Source organism: Staurois parvus, unplaced genomic scaffold (genome assembly GCF_062004578.1).
Source record: "Staurois parvus isolate SC_StPar_1 unplaced genomic scaffold, SC_StPar_1.0 ptg000207l, whole genome shotgun sequence".
NCBI classification, from domain to species: Eukaryota; Metazoa; Chordata; class Amphibia; order Anura; family Ranidae; genus Staurois; species Staurois parvus.
The window spans coordinates 9,560,212-9,583,770 of NW_028318003.1; the positions used below are offsets into that span (position 1 = coordinate 9,560,212).

The following is a 23,559-nucleotide window of genomic DNA, read 5'->3' on the forward strand; positions in this document are numbered from 1 at the left end:
GCCACTCACGCAACTACTTCAAGATCGTCACATCTGATACCAGAGGAGATTCCATTTTCAACTCCAAGCCTCCCACAATAGAAAGACTGCACAGTTTTGCACTCTTGGGGATTTAAAAAAACTTCCTTGGCACCTCTGAACTGCCCCAAGTGTCTTTACCAGATTGGCCTTTTCCACCGACAACGCCGTGATTACCGTTCACCCCGCAATGGCAATGACAAGGCAAGAAACGTTCAAGGTCCTCCTCCCACAAGGCCCCGGATAACTGACTCTGCGTAAATTAGGGGTTTTTCCCTCTTTGCCTCATCCTTGAGGGTTTTTACCCTTGGCTTGCAACATTATGAGGTTTTGCTGGTTGATTGCTTTTGTTGATATCCAATAGTGATTGCATGCTGTGACTACCTTGAATTGTGACAGGCTCCCACATCCCCCTATGTGTGTCTCCTAGGTGGGGTTCCCTACAATTCTATTGGGTATTTCAAAATTATTGCCTTCAGGGTATCTCTGGAACTCCCTATGCAGTACACTTAATCCATTTGTGTGTTTTTTTGTATGAGGGTCTACTTCAACTTTTTTATGTGTTACTCACCCAGTTGAGTGGCCTTCCACTCCATTCATTCCCTGCAGGAGGCCTGGGCCGCAATCTGCTCTGTGTGCCTTTGACGTTCCCCACCTAGGCCTCTTGGTGATACCGTTATGCACTGTTTGATGTTTGGACAGATTTCTGTCTTTTGGTTATTTGTTATACGTTTACTGTGTTCTTTAGAGCCACCTAGTGGCTCTCCCTCTTTTCTTAATTTTCAGGTGGATTACATCCCTATAATTGCATTCATCCATGACCTGCCCTATACAGAGTTGGTGATCCTACCCACTTTCTCCTCTACCCTCCTATTCTGTGTCCTTTATTCTTCCTCTCTTCCACTTATTTCTGACCTTTTACTTGGTCTGTATCTTCCTTTCCCTTTTTCCCACCCTTTTCCCCTTTCTCTCCCCCTTCCCCTAGCTCTCCCCCCACCCTCATTTTTTTTTCTTTTTTCCCCTGCGGGAATTGTGGCCAGAATGGGGTTCTGTTACTTGAGACCCCCTTCCCCCTCTTTTTTGTTTTGTTATGGCTGTTTATAACCAAGACTTTCCTCCATGAATTGTAGAGGGTTTAAAACCCCAGAGAAGCGGAGCTAGATACTGTACCATTTTCATAAAGCTAGATCTCAAGTTCTGTTTCTCCAGGAAACCCACTTCCGCTCAGCTAGCATCCCAGTTCTAGGTAACCGTTATTATACCCAATGGTATCACAGCACCAACCCACAGGCTAGGTCTAAGGAGATGTCAGGGGCCTTTCATAGAACTTTCATTCCGAAGGTCTTGGACTCTCTCATAGATCCTTCTGGTCGCTATAGTTTTCTTAAATTGAAGTACCAGAACGTAGCTCAAATTAAATCACTTTTACACGATATGCAATTAGTGGATGTCTGGCATGTTCAACAACTTCTCACACTTCCTATAGCCTTTATTATCTCTCAATCTTTACTTGACTCCCCTATGTCCAACTCCCTTGGCCACTTCCTATGGTCAAACCACTCCCCCATACATTTCAACATACACAGCCTCCCTACGGCTTCTTGTAGTTCTTCTTGGCGTTTAAATGACAATCTGCTCAAAGATTCCCTGTGTACGGCGGATATCACGCGTGCCATTTAAAACTTCATTCTTGACCATGCTACTGATACCACGGGTCCCCTCAACCAATGGGAAGCCCTGAAGTGTGTCCTTAGGGGTGTTTTTATCCAACACGGCTCTCATTTGAAGAAAGCTTGAGAATCTGAGACGCGTCGGTTGCTCTCGGTTATTGCAACTCTAGAAACCTCCCATAAGCAAACCCTGAAATCCTCGGTTTATGTAGATTGATCTAATGCCCGTCATGATCTCCTTCAACTGTTAGATTCTTACTCTCTCATCGCTTGGGATAAGGCAGGTAATTGCTATTACTCTTTAGCTAATAAATGTGGTCAACATTTGGTGAGGGTGCTCCATCCACCTCGACACCCTGTCCAATATATTCACACATCTGATAACACTAAAATACACATAACCGGGGAATCTCCTCCTCATTCGAAGGATACTACTAGGATTTACAACCTACCTTCCTCTTTCTTAGGTGACCCCGCTGACCCCTATCTTAATGATATGTTGACATACATTAATGCGATGGTGGTACAGATTATTGATGCACAGGATGCCTCAAACCTCGAGGAACCCTTTTCAGTGCTAGAAGTACTAGGTGCAATCAAAGGCTTAAAACCTGGAAAATGCCCCAGCCATGGCAGGTTCTCTCCTAGGTTTTACAAATCTTAATCCTACATCTAGCCAAGGCATTCCATGCCATTGACGACTCCAACCTCCCTTCCAAGGACTTACTATTCGCCAATATCTCTGTTATTCCTAAACCGGGTAAAGACCCTCCCAATGCAGTAGTAGTACTGCCTGATATCTCTCCCTAACTTAGACATCAAACTGTTCGCGAAGATCATGGCAACTCGTTTATTCCCACTCTTGCCCTCTTTAAACCACAAAGAACAGGTGGGCATTGTCCCTAGCAGGGAAGCCAGGGACAACACTACCAAAACTATTCATCTTATCTCCTATATTCAACAACACAATTTAAAGGCATGCCTCCTTTCATTTGACACAACGAAGGCTTTCGATCGAGTTGACTGGCGATTTTTACGCCTTGCCTTAGATCAGTTTGGGTTTGGGACCTGGCTTTGTCACTAAAATCATATCCCTATGTTCCCAACCAACAGCCTCTGTGCTGGTAAATAGTACGTCTTCTTTGGCTTTTTCCATATCGAATGACACCAGGCAGGGATGCCCCCTCTCCCCTCTGCTCTTTGTCTTAGTTATGAAACACCTTGCCCATGCTATACAGAACAATAACTCCATCGTTGGTATCAAAACCCCTTCCTTCCACCATAAACTTTCCTTATATGCAGATGATCTTTTAGTCTAGATCCAACAACCACATACCTCTCTCCCCTGCCTACTACAGGAATTCCACAGGTTTGGAACCTACAGCAATTTAAATTGAATATAGCGAAAACTGAGCTATTGAACATCACTCTTCCCACTACCATGATGTCGCATTTGCATTCCAATTTCTCCTTTCAATGGCAACCTAAGGCCATCTCCTACCTAGACGTTACTATTCCTTCTAATCTCTCAGATCTATATACACTTAATTATGTCCCCCTATCATCTTGCATCCGTAAAGACCTAACATCCTAGGGAGCTTCCTCCTTACCCTGGTTTGGATGCATTAATACCCTAAAAATGGATAAAATTGCTCTGTTTTCCAGACGATTCCCGTTTCAGTGCCTAGGAGTTTCTTCCTCACACTTCGTTCCCTCTCGATCCATTTTATTTTGCACTGTGGTTTTTCCAGACTAAAGTACAAATTGCTTACCTATCCGAAACTTCAAGGCGGTGTCGGCCTGTCGGATTTTGAACTTTATTCTAAAGCTACCTTGATGGCGTGCATGCTGGTTCCCTCGACCCTTCAGTAAGGCATCTACCATGGTGGAACAGGACCTGTCCCCTGTTGACCTTAGGGCTCTTCCTTGGGCATATAGGCAGGACATGCACTGATTCCATTGCCTCTCACCCTTAACATTGGCTGTCCTGTGTCTGTGGTATAAGTGCAGACTTATCGCTCTTCTGTTGACACCTTTGTTTGATAACCCAGCTTTTCCACAAAGCTTAGGGTCTTCTGCGCTTGCTCCCCTCTCTCGTGCTACATGGCCGATGGCTTGTTCTTTCATTCATTCCCACTCGGGCCTACCTAACCTTCTGGGTGGTCCGGGCCACTGGCTCACTGCTCTACATCCGCTCACTGAATATGAGTAGTTTTGCTTCCTTTCTGTATTACTCAGACATCTACTAGCCTCCCTTTACAAAATACTCTAATCATCGATTCATGTTGATTTTCCACCTTAAACCAGAGCGTGGTCTGTGGATATGGGTAAAGATTTGTCGGATGCCGAGTGGCAGACTTCATTCTATTTTACACATAAATCTTTCAGCTCCTGCTACGCACAGGAGAAAAATGTTAAGCTTCTCTCATGATGGTACAGGGATCCCTCCTCCTTACATAAGATATTCCCTTTCACATCCAACAATTGTTGGCGGTGTGATGCTGAGGAGGGTGCTCACTTACATATCTGGTGGGGTTGCGATCAAATCTGGCTCTTCTGGTCCCAGGTTTTTGACATATACCACAAAATCTATGATGAGTCCTTGACCCCTTCTTCAGAAATCACTCTCCTGTCCATGCTGCCAGGCTCATTAACTGCCCAGAGAAAATGCTTGTGGCATTTTTTCCTTTCTGCTGCACGACAGTTGATACCCCTTTTTTGGAAGACTACTACCACCCAGTCCCTGTCTTTGTGGGTCTCCACGATCAACGATATCATGCACATGGAAGAGATGTTAGCGCTTGATAATGATACTTATTAGAAATATAAAATGCTATGATTTGTCTGGCTCCATTTCTCCTCCACAACCGCCATTAAGGAGATACTACCACCTGAAATACACAGTTGAGGCCTCACCCTCATAGTTAGATGGACTAGTTGCGAAACGCTTCTTGGCACATCTCTCCACCCCTCACTTGGTCTCATCCTGTTTCACTCCCCTGACATCTGGCCTATGTGTCCATACTTGCTCCAACCCCTTATTTTGATCTTTCTCATTTTGATGCTCCCCGTTGGATGCCCCCCAAGCTTCCCTATCCCTGCTGAAGAAAAGCATCCCCACAACATATTTCACAATGGGGATGGTGTGTTCTGGGAGATGTGCAGTGTTTCCCACCACACATAGCGTTTTGCTTTTAGGCCAAAAGGTTCAATTTTGGTCTCATCTGACCAGAGCACCTTCTATCAAATGTTTGCTGTGTCCCCCACATGGCTTCTTGTAAACTGCAAACGGGACTGCTTATATCCTTCTTTCAACAATGGCTTTCTTCTTTCTACTCTTCCATAAAGGCCAAATTTGTGGAGTGCAGGACTAATAGCTGATCTTTGGACAGATTCCCCCACCTGAGCTGTGGATCTCTGCAGCTCCTCCAGAGTTACTATGGACCTCTTGACTGCTTCTCTGATTAATCCTCTCCATGCCCAGCCTGTCAGTTTAGGTCAGTGGTGGGCAACCTTTTTTTTCAACTGAGCCAAATCTCGCCAAAACCACGATTGAAATTTATTTTGAGAACCACATTTTTAAAACTGAAAATACATCCCCCATATAGTAATTCATCCCCCATAGTAATTCATCCCCCATATAGTAATTCATCCCCCATAGTAATTCATCCCCCATATAGTAATTCATCCCCCATAGTAATTAATCCCCCATATAGTAATTCATCCCCCATATAGTAATTCATCCCCCATAGTAATTCATCCCCCATATAGTAATTCATCCCCCATAGTAATTCATCCCCCATAGTAATTCATCCCCCATATAGTAATTCATCCCCCATAGTAATTAATCCCCCATATAGTAATTCATCCCCCATAGTAATTCATCCCCCATATAGTAATTCATCCCCCCTATAGTAATTCATTCCCCATATTGTGTCAATTCACTTACCTTTGCTCCGCGCGTTCCTCTCGCCGTGTTCCCACGCCGTTCCGGTCTTCAGGGCGGACTGTGAGAGGAGTTCGTCACGCTGCCCCGCCTACATCCTGGCTGCCCCGCCTACATCCTGACAGCCAATGTTTGCCACGCTCCGCGGGCCGGATTAAAAGGTCCGCCGGGCCGTAGTTTGCCCATTGCTGGGCTAGCTGCAGAGTCCTGACTTTTGGGGCGGCCACCCGAGAGGAGGGAGGGGAGCGGGCGCCCGGCACACAGAAGAGCCGCATTAAAGTTTGTAAAGAGCCGCAAGGTGGCTCGAGAGCCGCGGCTTGCCGACCACTGGTTTAGGTGGATGGCCATGTCTTGGTAGGTTTGCAGTTGTGCCATACTCTTTCCATTTTCAGATGATGGATTGAACAGTGCTCTTTGAGATGTTCAAAGCTTGGGATATTTTTTTATAACCTAACCCTGCTTTAAACTTCTCCACAACATTATCCCTGACCTATCTGGTGTGTTCCTTGGCCTTCATGATGCCGTTTTTTCACTAATGTTCTCTAACAAATCTCTGAGGGTTTCACAGAACAGCTGTATTTATACTGAGATTAAATTGTATACAGGTGGACTATTTATTAATTTGGTGACTTCTGAAGGCAATTGGTTCCACTAGATTTTAGTTAGGAGTATCAGAGAAAAGGGGACTGAAAACAAATGCATGCCACACTTTTCAGATATTTATTTGTAAAGAATTTTGAAAATGATTTATCATTTTGCTTTCATTTCACAATTATGTGCCACTTTGTGTTGGTCTATCACATAAAATCCCAATAAAATAAATTTACGTTTTTTGTCGTAACATGACAAAATGTGGAAAACTTCAAAGGGTATGAATACTTTTTCAAGGCATTGTAAGACTTGCCATCTGATTCTGATGGCCTAAAGTGAGCTAGCTCTATAGTTTGATGGTTTTCATTGCTCACTGGAGTTAACAACGCCACAGATTGAAGGTATTGGGCTAACTTCTGAATAGCCGGCCTGCTAACACTGATTGAATTTCTGCTTTATTATTATACAGGATTTATATAGAGCCAACAGTTTGCTCAGCGCTTTACAATATAAAGGGATACAATACAGCAACAATACAGTTCAATACAAGAGGGTTAGGAGGGCCCTGCTCCTTGGAGCTTACAATACAAGAGAGTTTATGTTTTGTTTCTTTGCTTAGAGTTGCTAAGAGTAATAATTGCCATTCCATGTACCAATACCACTTTGTACTGTCTAACTAAGCTTACATTGAAGTTCAATATAAATGTCATATCAGTTTACTCTAATTCGTGTGTGAGTCTACTTTCTGGTGGTAATTTACTCTGGTCAAAAGAGTACTGTGGTGTCAGCAAGGGTTGGGCTTTCAGAAAGGGGTCCAGAACAACAGCAAGGCGGAAAATAACTCAGCGACTCCTAAGGGGGTAGTGGTACACTAATACACCCTTACCTAGGGTGGCCTTCTGTGGAAGGAGTGGGATTGGCATTCAGCCCTAACAATCCCAAAAATAAGTGCTGCGTTAAAAAACACAGTACCTGAATCATTTAAGTCCACCACATATGCTGTGCTAATTAAAATTGCTCTGCGATCATTTGTGAAGAATTATACATAAAGCCAACCAATAATCTTGTGCAAAATAGTGCAAAACATATGGGAACATATAAAATTCAATAATGTCTGTGTTCAATCCTTCACCATAAATGACACCAGCTGTGAAAATCTTTCCACTATATAGAGAAATTTGAAACTCACCGCAATGGTATGCTGTCTAATCATAGAACAGCAATTCATGCTTTCATAGTTCACTCCATGCTCTCTGTTTCATTAGCTGGTATGATAAAGCTGTACTCCTTCTCTCTACCAGGGGTAATATCAGCACTCACATTCATAAGGCACCACCAGCAACCAGATGGAATGGTTGCGTGACCTCAAGCAATTCAGCTCTGCCCAACAACGTTTTGCTCGATCATGCGTCCTCAAGGGATAATAACCGTTACAATTCCTGAGCCTTTCCTGACCTATGGCAATGGGAACTTCTAGTGGCCAAATTGGAAGTTCCTACTGGTCACCTGTTTACTCTACACCAGCGGTTCTCAACCTGTGGGTCGCGACCCCTTTGGGGGTCGAACAACCCTTTCACAGGGGTCTCCTAAGACCATCGGAAAACACATATTTCCGATGGTCTTAGGAACCAAGACACCGCTCCGCTATCAGTCTTCAGGCAGGTCCGCTCACATGCAGATACATCCACATTTCCCTGGACCGCGATGTGTGCGCGGGATGACATGCCGCCCCTGTCATCTGGCCACTTCCCCGGGATCACTCAACAGCTCCCCCTCCTCGCCAGTGATTGGCCGCCAGAACTGTAGCTCAGGAGAGGCACACAGGCGGCCAATCACCGTCGAGGAGGAGGAGCCGAGCAGCAGCGCGAAGATCAAAGAAGATCGAGCAAGGGAGCGGCCGGAGAAGGAAGACAGCTGACAGGTAAGTGTCTGTAGCGTGCAGATGGTGCTGCTGCAGCCAAGTATGCTGGCTGTAGATGGGAGAGGGAGGGAGCGAGCCCAGGCTGGAGCAGGAGTCAGCAAGTATCATTGGTGTCAGTAGGAGGAATAGTGCCCCATCATTGGTGTCACTAATACCAATGATGGGGCACTATTCCTCCCACTGACACCAATGATGGGGCACTATTTCCTCCCCCCCCCACTGACACCAACGATGGGGCACTATTCCTCCCCCCACTGACACCAACGATGGGGCACTATTCCTCCCCCCACTGACACCAACGAGGGGGCACTATTCCTCCCCCCACTGACACCAATGATGGGGCACAATTCCCCCCCACACTAGTATCAATGATGGGGCACTATTCCCCCCCCCCCACTGACACCAATGATGGGGCACTATTCCTCCTACACTGACACCAATGATGGGGCACTATTCCTCCCACTGATACCAACGATGGGACACTATTCCTCTCACTGACACCAATGATGTGGCACTACTCCTCCCACTGCAAAACTACAGTTATGAAGTAGCAATGAAAATAATTTTATGGTTGGGGGTCACCACAACATGAGGAACTGTATTAAAGGGCCGTGGCATTAGAAAGGTTGAGAACCACTGCTCTACACTAATCGTATTTTTTGAGCTGAAGCAGTAAGAGCCTACATCAACAAGGGTTGGGCTTCTGTTGATGGAATATTCAGATGCAGAAACTTTTAGGCCTCATTCACACCATACATGCAGAAAACATGATGAAAACTGATGAGCAAATTTCACTTGTAAAGACATCAGTTTACATGTGCGCTTCAATAAGTGTTATACATGTTGCAGATTCCTGCACAGAAAAAATCTGCACATGATACTAATGTTGGGTGTGAACAGAATACATAGAGAATACATAGAGACCAATTGATTTCCTTGTGCAGAATGCGTGCAGAAAACCTGACATCTCTGCACCATGGTGTGAATGAGCCCTAAAGGTGCATTCTGCATGAATTTGAAATTACATTGTAAGGCTTCTAAGATAATCCACAGGTCATTGACAGGTGTATTTGAGATGACCTTCTTCTGACCTGCATTCAATTTTCTTCTAAACTGCATCATCCTCCTTCTGTATTTCCATTGACGTTTATGGGGGAGAAGACACAGATCCCTATACTAAACCAAGAGGTAGCAATGTGCTCGTATTGACTATCAGGGGTGTGTGTATCACCATTAAGGGCTGGCCAGAATTACATGTTTTGGTAAATAAAACTATAAACATACAGTGGATATAAAAGTCTACACAACCCTGTTAAAATGTCAGGTTTCTGTGATGCAAAAAAAATTAGACAAAGATAAATAATTTCAGAACTTTTTCCACCTTTAATGTGACCTATAAACTGTACAACTCAATTGAAAAACAAACTGAAATCTTTTAGGGGGGAAATAAATAATAAAAACTAAAATAATGTGGTTGCATAAGTGTGCACACCCTGTTCTAACTGCCGATGTAGCTTTGTTCAGAATTAAGCAATCACATTCAAAATCATGTTAAATAGGAGTCAGTACATACCTTCCATCACTTAAAGTGTCTCTGATTAACCCCAAATAAAGTTTAGCTGTTCTAGTAGGTCTTTCCTGACATTTTCTTAGTTGCATCCTACAGCCAAATCCATAGCAGAGAGCTTCCAAAGCATCAGAGGGAACTCATTGTTAAAAGGTATCAGTCAGGAAAAGGGTACAAAAGAATTTCCAAGGCATTAGATATCCTGTGGAACACAGTGAAGACCATCATCATCAAGTGAAGAAAATATTGCGCAACAGTGACATTACCAAGAACTGGACGTCCCTCCAAAATTGATGAAAAGACAAGAAGAAAACTGGTCTGGGAGGCTGCCAAGAGACCCACAACAACATTAAAGGAGCTGCAGGAATATCTAGCAAGTATTGGCTGTGTGATACTTATGACAACAATCTCCCGTATTCTTCATACTGTATGTTTGGGCTATGGGGTAGAGTGGCAAGACGGAAGCCTTTTCTTACAAAGAAAAACATCCAAGCCCGGCTAAATATTGCAAAAATAAATCTGAAGTCTCCCAAAAGCATGTGAGAAAATGTGTTATGGTCTGATGAAACTAAGGTTGAACTTTTTGGCCATAATTCTAAAAGATATGTTTGACACAAAAACAACACTGCACATAGCCAAAAGAACACCATAAACCACAGTGAAGCATGGTGGTGGCAGCATCATGCTTTAGGGCTGTTTTATTTTCAGCTGAAACTGGGGACTTAGTCAAGGTAGAGGGAATGAGGGACTTATGAACAGTTCTAAATACCAGTCAATATTGGCACAAGACCTTCAGGCTAGAAAGCTGAGCATGAAGAGGAACTTCATTTTTCAGCATGACCATGACCCAAATCAACAAAGGAATGGCTTTGCCAGAAGAAGATTAAAGTTTTGAAATGGCCCAGCCAGAGCCCAGACCTGAATCCGATTGAAAATCAGTGGGGTGATCTGAAGAGGGCTGTGCACAGGAGATGCCTTCACAATCTGACAGATTTGGAGTGTTTTTGCAAGGAAGAGTGGGCAAATATTACCAAGTCAAGATGTGCCATTCTGATAGACTCATACCCAAAAAGACTGAGTGCTGTAATAAAATCAAAAGTTACTTCAACAAAGTATTAGTTTAAGGGTGTTCACACTTATGCAACCATATTATTTTAGTTTTATATTTTTACTTCCCTCCCTTTAAAAGATTTCAGTTTGTTGTTCAACTGAGTTGTACAGTTTATAGGTTACATTAAAGGTGGAAAAAGTTCTGGAATGATTTACCTTTCATTTCTTTACATCACAGAAACCCAACATTTTAACAGGGATGTGTAGACTTTTTATATACATTATATATTTGTACGTATTTTAACCATGCGTACAATAGCTGTTTTTTGGAGTTTAACATCAGCAAACATGAACTACAGTAGAAAATTGTTTTACCAAAGTGAAAAGGAGCCCTTGTACCAAGCCCACCACCCCAGGCACAGGTGATTGATGGAGAGACTTTATTCTTTTTGTCATCAGCGCTGATGCATGAGTACTGTTGAGAAGAAAGTCAAAACACTAGAGACAGCATGCTGCTTGCTTTATAAGCAGAGATACTGCTGAACGCGGCCTTCCCCCATGAGGAGACTGCGGAGAACGGAGATGGCTACAGGGTATTTGAGTTATAGAGAGTCTGGCAGCTCTTCTCAGTAGCTCTTTCTACAGGATTTATTACAAATATCCAAAGGCACCCAGACTAAGTAAAAATAAAAGATTATACATAAAAGGTACTGTACATGGTATGTTTTGTTTGATGCTGCTGCTCTCATTCTTCTTCCATAAGCACTGGCTCATGAATGACTTATGGTATACGGCCCTGTTCAGAAGAACATTCAGCTCACCAATAGACATATGAGGAATATCTCAACCGCCTAGTGCAGTGGTGGGCAACCTTTTTTTTCAACTGAGCCAAATCTCGCCAAAACCACGATTGAAATTTATTTTGAGAGCCACATTTTTAAAACTGAAAATACATAGGATGGTACAGTTTTTAGTTTCAATACGTTTTTATAGTAATTCATCCCCCATATAGTAATTCATCCCCCATAGTAATTCATCCCCCATATAGTAATTCATCCCCCATATAGTAATTCATCCCCCATAGTAATTCATCCCCCATATAGTAATTCATCCCCCATAGTAATTCATCCACCATATAGTAATTCATCCCCCATAGTAATTCATCCCCCATATAGTAATTCATCCCCCATAGTAATTCATCCCCCACATAGTAATTCATCCCCCATAGTAATTCATCCCCCATATAGTAATTCATCCCCCATAGTAATTCATCCCCCATATAGTAATTCATCCTCCATATAGTAATTCATCCCCCATATAGTAATTCATCCCCCATAGTAATTCATCCCCCATATAGTAATTCATCCCCCATAGTAATTCATCCCCCATATAGTAATTCATCCCCCATAGTAATTCATCCCCCATATAGTAATTCATCCCCCCTATAGTAATTCATCCCCCATAGTAATTCATCCCCCATATAGTAATTCATCCCCCATATAGTAATTCATCCCCCATAGTAATTCATCCCCCCTATAGTAATTCATCCCCCATAGTAATTCATCCCCCCTATAGTAATTCATCCCCCATATTAATTCATCCCTCATATAGTAGTAGTAGTAAGTAAGTAGCAAGTAGTAAGCCAAGTCCCCCCTGTGTCAATTCACTTACCTTTGCTCCGCGCGTTCCTCTCGCCGTGTTCCCGCGCCGTTCCGCTCTTCAGGGCGGACTGTGAGAGGAGCCTAGCTCCTCTCACGTTCGTCACGCTGCCCCGCCTACACACATCCTGACAGCCAATCACTGGCTATCAGGATGTGAGTGGCAGCGAGACTGGCCAATCATTGCATTTGAGCGCGCTGCCCTGGCTGTTTCCCTGTCCCTGCCGCCCGAGAGGAGGGAGGGGAGCGGGCGCCCGGCACACAAGAGCCGCATTAAAGCGTGTAAAGAGCCGCATGTGGCTCGCGAGTCGCGGCTTGCCGACCACTGGCCTAGTGCATCTCAGCAACATTAATGGTATTCTAGGATTGCCGTGTTAAGGTGAATAATATAATACATAAATGTATTTCCCTATATTCTAAACAGTCATTATAGAGATTATTTTGTCTTAATTTACATGATATTTCACACAAACCTTTGAGTTTGATTTCCCCCCTTCACACTGACCTGTTGGCCTACCTCCCTCCCCACTCACCCCTGGGCTGTAAACAAATGTTCTCGGTCACACTTACATCATTACCTGTGCTAACCAGACCACAGTGATCCCTGCTTCTGTAATCAGTGATCTATGGAGAGGTCTCTGGTCCGGCATGGTAAGCACTCACACTAAAGGGCACTGTACATGAACAAGTGAACCATGCCCAGGACCACCTCTTCTGAGTGGTCCCAGGCACAGCTTGTAGCACTCATACTACCCAAATGAACCAGACCAAGGGGGTGACCCATGCTCAGGTACAGTTAAAACAGCAAGTATAAGTGCATCCTTAGACCTTATATCTTTCTGTCAAGCATATTCAGTAGCTGATTTTGTAACATAGGGTGGCTGACTAGCTGTGATACAATGTAAAAAAGGGGTCCTCCACATACAGAACCTGTACGTCCAGAGGTACTTCTGACAGTTTCAATAAGTTATCCTACTTGCCAAATTAAAATTGGTTTACTAGATTGAAAATGTAACATATAAAATATTATATGAAACTTAAGTGCAATAGTTATATTTGATTATTTTAAAAGCTCAAAGGATTACTTGGAAAGGATTGAGACATTCATATAAGGTAGAGATAAAGAAATCCTAGGAGTTCTTGGTGTGTAATTGTGACAAGAATCTACATTACATATTACATTTGAAAAACACTAATGAAAAACCTTACCTGCTGTTCACACTGAGTGTTGTGCTGTTACTACCAGCTTTGTATTGCTTAATGTAACAGTCTCTGTACCCTGGTTGCTTCCTCCTGACAAGGATCTTTTGGCAGGGTTGTCTGGGTAGCCTGTTCCACCCTTTAGGCTCAGGGATCCGATTCCACCCCTTTGCCGGTTACGAAGATATTCCTTGTAATTTCTGCTTAGTAAAGTGTATAGGAAGGGGTTGATGCAGCTGTTGCCATAAGTTAGACACGTCACCAGATTATTCACATAGATCTCAGTTTGAACAGACAACCTCAGTTCTTCGTTGCTGTAGAGAGGTATTAGCTGCCATATCCAGAATGGGAGAAAGCAAGCCCAGAAAGCAAGTACAATAATGAAGATCATCAGTATCACTTTTTGCTTCGGAGATCTTGGCAGCTCCTTATTTAGAAGGCTTTTGGTTTGAGATATCCAATAAGCTCTTGCCAGTTTAGTATATAAATAGCCAATAATTATCCCAGGGGCAAGGATGCTCGTAGTGAACAGTACTGTAAGATATATTTTATATTGTTCATCGCTCCATGTGGGGGTACATAATTTACGGACTGTACCATTGTCCAGAATCCTTTCTTCTTGATGTATCATCAGCATCATGGGTAATGTCAGAAGAAAGGACAAAACCCAGATTGCAAAGGCCAGGCTTTTGCGGTATCTCTTTGACCCTCGAACAGTATTAAAAGGTTTACTCACTGCTATATATCTCTCAGTGCTCATTACTGTTAAGATGAAGATGCTGGCATGCATGGTCAGAAGGTCCAGGCTCAAAAGAACCCTACAGCCAACCTCTCCAAAGTACCAGTCCTTTACAAAACTGTTGTGGACAATAAATGGGATGGTTGAAAGATATAGCAAATCAGCCAATGCCAAATTAACTATGTGGATGTACATAGATGTGAATGTTGTCATTGAGATACAAATTACCACTAAAGTGTAAAAGTTACCAACCACACCAGCAACACACATTAAGGACAGCAAGATGCCAATTACAGATGTCCCGATCAAATCATTGTTGGATATATCGAAGAAAGCTCCTTGGTGTGTATTATTGCTGGAAATATTTCTAAAATGGTAATCCGGGTAAATCTGATCTAACAATTCCATGGTCTTGTATTATCTTGAATATACGAGTCTCCTGCCGTTGCCAGATATGCTGTAGTAGAAAACAGAGAATATCTGGTATTCACAATGATTGTGTTATCATTCCAAACAGTCAGGTAAGAAGAATGTATTAAGAGACCGTGTCACCAACTGTGAAAGCACAGAAAAATCAAGTATTTTAAATGTTTGCTTGCAGTATTCTTTTCTTCCCATTAAAGATGATGTTTTATTCACTTGCAATGTGGCTTTGCACTTGCTACAAAATTTGATTACTCCACGAAAAGTAAATTCTGTAACACAACCTACTTCCACCTTAGTTGTCCTAACACTCTCCTCTTCTGGGAGTGTCTAAACACTGTCTGTGCTGAACCAGTGCACTGCGCCTTACTTTACCTCTCTGCATTACATTTTATGTAGCCGTCAGAGGAGGAGTGAAGGGGAATATTATAGAATGTCACTTGAGTGACAGCTGTGAGTCTTCTGGGGCTACTAACCTCCCATCCAAGATGGTGGCAGCCAGCAGTATTTTTGGGCTTTTAGACATATACACAAGGAAAACGTACATTTAAATTACATGTCTAAAATACTTTAAATGTTGGCTGGATACTCCAGACTTGTGCCTTTTGATCCTGTAATGAGTAGATCCCTTTAAATGCCTGGTGATGTCTCTCTTAAGCCAGCCATAGATGGTTAAAATATTAGTTGATTCAGCAGGGACCGGCTGAGATTTGAACCATCTATGGGCAGGCTGATTGTACCCAAGTTGATCCATTGACTGACTTTGGTACAAACCAGTATGTCGGATTTTACATGCGATTATTGCCAGCAGCTAAAGCCACTACCAATAATCACTGGGTTCTCCTGGCAGGGACAGCTCCCCATGCCCTCACTCCCCCCCTCCGCCAGGAGAACACAATAGATTTGCAGAAGGGATTCCCCCATCAACACTGACTGTGTTGATGAGGGAATCAGGCAATTTTCTGACCTACTACCCAAGAGAAGAAAATCACTAAGGTTGCCTTAGGGAAGGCTTGTCAGGATGCATTATATTGTCACTACACCTTGTACTTAGGTCTACGTTGGATTATATTTAGCCTTTGAATGTAATATCAATGCTATATGTTATTTCAAATATTGATACCTTTCCTACCTGAAGCCTTCGGTGACTGTATTTGTACTCTGGAAACTCTCAATAAAAGCTTTCTAATTAAAAAAATACTATAAAAGTTTGCATAATGTTATGGGAAACTTGTTAAATAAATAGTCTAGCGACAGGGTCACTTTAACTAAAACTTATTTTTGAAGGTGTTCATGTTCCATAATAAAAATACATTGACTACTAACTTACAAAAATTAAACAGATTGTAAAAAAATATATATTATTCAATTAGTCATATAGGATTGAAATGCTACTGTTTAGAAATATATATTTTGCTTAAAAAATACACCTTTTGTCTATGGAACAAAAACACATTTTATGTTTTAATTTTTGTTTGTCTAAAGATAAATGTTTTCTTTTTTTCTATGCTTAATAATTAGAAACATATAAGCTCTGACCTGTAATTGATGTAATGTTCAAGCAAGGGCAGACTGACAACTCTTGGGGCCCCCGAGCAATAGGGGATTATGGGGCCCCTGTGTCCTCGCCCATACCCAAAAAAGCCTATGTAAAAGCCAACGAAAAGGTACCAGGGGCATCTCTTGGGGCCCCCCACTGAACCCGGGCCCTCGGGCAGTGCCCGAGTGCTCGAATGGTCAGTCCACCCCTGTGTTCAAGTGAATATTTCAGCTTAAAGTTAACCTGAAACCAAGTAAAAAAATATAAAGTAACATTTGCCTAATAGTAGCTATTAATTTAGCAGTACATTAGCAGTACATACAGTACAGTACCTCCCTTTTACTGGCAGGCTCACCAAAATGCTTATAGAGTCTCTCTGCTGACAGCTACTTCATCCTTCCAAAAATCAGTGCATGTATACATGGATAAATGCAGGGGTGCTCACGGCAAGCCATTAAGTTGGCAGAAACGTACTGACACCTGTCAAAGTGACATTTTTTATATGTTTACAGGATTATTGTTCAACCATATAGAAATAATAGAAGCATGACATTATTAGGTCCACAACTGTATTCACGTATCATATTCTACATTTAGCATTTCAAATGTATTACTACATTTTAATTTCAGAAAAAATGCCACAAATATTCAGTCTTTGATCTTATTATAATGTATAATACTAATACATACAAATATGCTAATTCCTTTTTTTTGGTACTAACAAATAAATCCTTCAAAATAATCTCCTAAATGCACTTCATATAAAAACCTTTCTTATTTGTATAACCAAAACCAAATATTATTGCATCCAGTAATACATGTACTTTCTTTGATAATACCTGTTGTTTTTCTTTTGAATAAAAAGTTTGTAAGAGATTACACTATACTGCAGATGGTTGACATAAATCTTTATAATTTAGTTTTTTTTCAAACCAACATGTTCATCATATAATTTACTACAGTTTATATTCCTCTTTTGCCTGCAGAGTAGCCAAGTATCTTTCCTTTTATGGATGCAGGCTGCATTACACATCATAAAATGTGACAAGGGCCAATAAAAAATACAATATGCAGCCAGGCATAATTTATAGAAAAATGAACCATTATCCACTTTACCTACAACAGCTCGTTTTCTAAAATTTGGTTCAATTTAGGAGAAAATAAAATGGCAATGGTACAAAAGTGTGTAATGTTTTCTTAAAGAGTATTTTCCAAAAAACACTATAAATATATATATATATATATATATATATATATATATATACATACATACAGAGAGGGAGAGAGAGAGAGAGAGAGAGATCATTCTAGTTTCAACTGCATAAATGCGTAATTTGTGCTGATAAATGTATTATCACCTTACACCAGATATTCATAGATCTAGGTGAAAATGTAAACTGCTTTAGGTATATGTAAATGTAATTAAACATTAATTAAAACTAAACTAAAAAAACTGTTGCCCCCAGTTATACGTGTCTTCTATATTATGAAACAATATTGCTAAAGTGACTCACCTGGCTGAAGTAAAGGTGTGTGCAAATGGAGTGATAAAAATATTCAATCACAAATTATAATCTGGGTCAAGCTTCGATTGCCCAGATGGAACCCATCGGCCAAAGTAAAAGGTAAAAAGAACACGCTGTTCATTTTCTGTGGGTCACTTCTGGAAAAAAATAAAACTTTTCTAAGAAGTTCTGTTGGTAACAAGAAGTGAACGCTTCAGCCCGCTAGCAAGGAAAACTGGTCAATCCATTTTAATATTATTGGTTGGGATAGGATGTTATAGAGTTTTTTCTTCTTTCCAAATAAATCACTTGCTCTTCCAGAGTGTCTGTCCATGGACCTAATAAGCCACTGTGAAACATTACTGGAATCATCTGTCAGGTTTTACTCTTTCTTTTTGTGGCTTGTATGTGAATTCTCATATGTTAACATTCCATGCACCCTGCTAATATTGGTATGTCAAACCTCTTTTCCAAGTCTTCCATTCTGCTCACTAATAATATACCCTTCTCTCAGCTGCTCTTTATGTTACAACTGTGTCTTCTTTGTGGTTTACCTTCAGACTACATTGCACACTGCTCTGTTTTATTCCCATTTTATACCCTACTGATGAGTCTATTTTTTCATATAGTTGACTGATGAGCACAATGGCCCTCATTAGAAAAAGGATTATGACTTGACACAAATCTTCTGTTTAAAACATGTATATTAACTTTAAAAAGATATTAAAGTACAAATTTTGTTATAAAATGTTCAATTTACTTAATGTATATGTGAACCCTCACCTTGTAAAACAACCCAATCAGTTTAAAATAGAAATGCAAGGCAACACGTTTGTGTGTGTATGTATATATATAACAACAATAAATATATTTATTTATTTATTCTCTTTTCTTTTTTCCCCCTTTTTTGTATAAGGAATAAGCTCATTACTGTGATACTTCTCCTTTCACTGTCCAGTCATGTTATGGGTCCATAACAACCTGTGCTCATAGAAAGCTCCAGATTGAAGATATTACTGTAAAAGCTGCTTTTTGTTTTTCTTTTAAATCATATTTTATTGCAAAGTTTTTATCTAAAAACAATTACAGGATTCAAAAGAAAAGATATCTGGTCAAGGTCTCATTGCATCATATAGTTAGATCCATTGACATATTGTACAGATGGAAATCTCAAATTATATACATCAATTGTTTGTTCCTGTTGATCCTAAAGAAAGAGAATTCACCGGAGACATAGAGAGCTGACTTGTAATTATTCAAATAAGAGGGGGGTGGGGGCAAAGAACCTTGTAACATAAGAGCACACCTATAACACAATCAATTAATATTATGATTGGTGATATTGAGAGATGTTGCCTTAGAGCGTCTGATGCTGAGATTGTGACAATGTGTTTGTCAAAGGGAGAGGGGGACCTGCAGGGAGTTGAGAGGCAAGGAGACCTGGAAGCGAGAGTATGGAGATTTTACGCAAGTATTAACAAGTAGATGAACCTAAATACATACAGGATGTGGTGAAGGAATTTAGGCTCCCGAAATCAGAACATTTCACAATTTTTCACATATTTCACATCCTATCTACACATTCTATTATCGTGTCTACTACACATCCAAAAATATGGCAATTTTTTTTTACATCGAGCCCATTAAACAGCAGAGGTATCTCCTTATTCTCCTATTTGCTTCACAACAATATGTCCTTTATTAAAATGACTCCCAATGGTAAAATGGGAAGCAGATCTAAAAAGGTCTTTCTCCTCTCAGCAATGGCTCACAGCCTTTCATTCCATACACAAAGCTACCCATTGTACAAATCATTGGAAATTGGCATGCAAGGTAGTTTCCTACTGATACTACTCCCCCACTCACACTACACCCCAACTCACACTCATCCCTACTATGCTGGCAGGGCCGAGGGCAAGAAGGAAACCTGCTCCACATTCTATGGTCTTGTAGAAACCTGACAAGTTTCTGGAGGAGAATTTTCCAGTTGATCTTGGAGGTTACTGGGATCCTAACCAAACCTGACCCTGCTCTAACCATGCTAAATATTGATATTAACACTTTCCCATCCATCTACCGTACCATAGTCATACATATACTAATTGTGGCCAGACTAATAGCCATCAAACATTGCAAATCACAGATGGCGCCTAACTAGACAGAAGCTGTGTCCTTATTCCAGACAAATTATTTATACGAGAAATTCCTGTACATACTGTGGCTATTGGTGCAGAAAACTTGCTCAATTAAAATGTATTGTTCACAAACAACACAAGTAGATGCATCCTCTTTCATTTTGTCAAGGAGTCACGGGGTGTGTTGAAAAGGGCAAAGAGCCTTTTCCCACTCTTGGGTAGAAAGATTGGTTCTCATGGAATTCCACCAATTAGGCAAGAAATGAGAGGGTGCAGAATAAAGATTAAGTTCCGCATCAAGCTTTTTGTTTGCATAGATATAATGGAGGGCCACTTTGACATCCAGTGGGAACAAGACAAAAATTCCACATGTTTAGTAATAGATTGCCTACCAGCGAGTAGGCAAACATGCATGAACTTTGAGTCAGTAAGTTGGGGTTTTGGTGAAAGGTTCACAGATTGGTCATTGAAGCCAAGGGGTCATGTGGAGGTAGAGTATCACTGACCGACATTATATATATTTTGACTGAAGCATGATATAGGTAGGCAAGACCAGAGGCAGTGTGTCAAAGAGGGATTGAGTTGCACATACTTGGGCATTGGGAGGGCTTGTCTGGAGCCAGGATAAATGGAAATGAAGCAGAGAATATATGCCCAATGCAGTGTTTTGAATTAAGTTCATCTCCATGTCTCACTCAGGATCGCTGAGATGGTTGTTTGAAAGCTTTTTAAGAGTTTGCCCACAAGGTTTTAAGTGGGGAAGTCTTTCCCATTTAGATACTTTGGAACCTTCTAAGGGTTTGGTACTCAAAGAAAGAAGAGATGAGTATATGGCTGAAATCGAGATGGTACCACAGTTCAGTAGGCCATCAATAAAGTTTGGCTGTAAGCCCCTATCTATATGTCTTGTATATTGTTTTCCAGTAACCATTGACGGGGAAACCCAAAACTCATGGGTTTCAGTAACATTTTGACTGCTGAAGCCGGATTGAAAAGTAGATGTTTATTATACAAGCATGTAGCTAGACCTCCATGCAGGGAGAGCAGAGCAATACATGGTGTTGGATTCAAAGAAATGCTCTATCTAACTAGGGCTTTCTAATACAATTTATATGCTCTACAGTGGGTGGTACCTAGCTATCTGATCTTTCTTTGAAGAGTCATCTGTGTCTTTGGTGTAACTCATTGAGATGCGAATAGTTATCCACATGTTATTGTTATTTCCATTGTCCTTTGGGTTTAACAGGTCTTCAAAGGCTGTGACAATAATCTTGTTCACTGTAGACAATAGGTGGTGTGAATGCTGCAGAGCTGGAGGTAGAACTGGAGTGCCAAATGTATTTCATATTTATATCTAGAAATGGCTGCTCCATTTTCCCTTACACCAGTGATTTGGTGAAAATGGAAAATATGCTTAGGTGGGGGGTTATACTCTCAAGACATAGTTTGAAAGGACTTAGGTTGGTAGGTCCCCTCCATAAACCTAGAAGGTAGGGTTCAATGTTTTTATTTTTGACAAGAGTTCACACATGTGAGTTATTTTACATAATGTAATATGATTCTCATTCTTATACCCAAATTTTACTATCAATTAAATTCATGTTAATAAACTCACTTTTCTTCATTACAATATCAAGCTTGCTAGGACTGGAAAAAGGTCCAGTTACAGTGTAATTACTGATTTTAGAGAACTGCTAGGCAGCTGCATAGCAGAAATAGGACAGAGAAGGTCGACCTGCATTTCATTTTGCAATGCAGGTAAATTTGCTGATGTATACAAAGAAGAAATATATTCATAAGGAAGCCCTGGATATGGCTGTAAATTATCCTCATCATTCCAGGGAGCTGTGCTATAATGAATGAAAAATTGCAATTAGTAACAGTATATGCAGAGTGTGCATACCAATGAATGTATGGTAATAGAATTCTCTCTTTTGTAGAATAAGGAAATTGAAGACACACAACCCAATAAGTCTGGGTGTCACTGAGACATTTTACTGTGTAGACTGCAAGTCTGCTATGAAGAAAGATACATGAGACCTTTAAGAAGAACAATGTCTACATAATTCTGCAAGGGCAATAACTTAATGGGTTGACCATTATAAATATATACAGTGGGAAAAATAATTATTTGATCCCATGCAGATATTGTAAGTTTGCCCACTTACAAAGAAATTAAGGGTGTATAATTTTTATCATATGTATATTTTAAATAGTAGAGAGATAATATTAAACAAAAATCCAGAAAAAACACAATACAAATGTTATAAATTGAGTTGCAGTTCAGTGAGTAAAATAAGTATTTGATCCCCTGTCAACCTACAATAATTCTGGCTCCCACAGACTGGCTATGTGTGCATGTGGTACACAGATTAGTCCTGTCAATTTAAGAAGGTGCTCCTAATGACAACTCATTATGTGTAAAAAAGATGCCTGTCCACAGAATCTTTCTTCCATACAAACCTCACTATCATGGACAAAGAGCTGTCAAAGGACATCAGGAACAAGATTGTAGACCTGCACAAGGCTGGAATGAGCTACAAGACCATCAACAAGAAGCTTGGTGAGAAGAAGATAATTGTTTGAGCAATTATTCGCAAATGGATGAAATACAAAATAACCATCAATCACCCTCGGTCTGGAGCTCCATGCAAGTTTTCGCCTCATAGGGTAAGGATGATCATGAGAAAAGTGAAGGATCAGCCCAGAACTACACGGGAGGAGCTTGTGAATGATCTCGAGGCAGCTGGGACCACAGTCACCAAACAAACCACTGGTAACACAATACGCCGCAATGGATTGAAATCCTGCAGCACCTGCAAGGTCCCCTTCCTCAAGAAGACACATGTACAGGCCCGTCTGAAGTTTACCAATGAACATCTAAATGATTCAGAGAAGGGCTGGGTCATGGATGGGTCTTCCAGCATGACAATGACCCAAAACATACCACCAAGCCAACAAAGGAGTGGCTCCAGAAGAAGCACATTAAGGTTGTGGCGTGGCCTAGCCAGACACAAGACTAATCCCATCATATAGGAACCTCCAGGAGGATTAGCCAATAGACAAAAACAATACGTGACTCAGCTCAATCAACAATGGGAGAAAGACTTAAAGTGTTACTAAACCCACAACAGTAAAATCAGTCTCTACATGCAGTAAAGCATGCTTGATACTGTCGAATCTAAGGGGTTAATCCTCTGCATTGTGTGAAAATGCTGTTTGATCCTGACCACACTTAACCACACCCCTTTAAGCCATGCAAAATATTTAGCATCATGTAAACCACGCCCACTTTTCATTGCAGCACACTTTGCACGCCACATTTTTCTTTTCCTTACTTTTTGTAAACCATGCCCATAATAAATTAATGACCCAACCCTAATTTAAAGTAATGCTCCACCTACAGTGGCTTTCTGGACGCACAGACAAATGGGTGTCCCTAAAATCTTTTTTGAAATGTTGGCAACTATGTAGATGTGCTTTAAGTTTGGTTGTGTTCTAAGGATTTTTTTTTTTATTTTACAAAAAAAATACACTGATGGTGGTTTGGGAGTGTGGGGATCAGTTTGTTAGCTTTTGTCATTCTGGTTTCAATC

General features: G+C 41.0%; 1 protein-coding gene across 1 annotated transcript in view; it reads right to left on the minus strand.

Moving 5' to 3' along the window:
- Positions 1–18,276, minus strand: part of LOC149461279 (urotensin-2 receptor-like) — a 41,667-nt gene extending 23,391 nt beyond the window's left edge. Inside the window, exons 1-2 of the mRNA XM_089678635.1 lie at positions 17,838–18,276; positions 13,631–14,817 (exon numbers count right to left, since the gene is read on the minus strand). Coding sequence (XP_089534761.1) covers positions 13,638–14,768 — 1,131 coding nt within the window. The 5' untranslated portion in view covers positions 14,769–14,817; positions 17,838–18,276 and the 3' untranslated portion in view covers positions 13,631–13,637. The remainder of the gene's footprint in view (positions 1–13,630; positions 14,818–17,837) is intronic.
- Between the last annotated feature and the right edge of the window lie 5,283 nt (positions 18,277–23,559).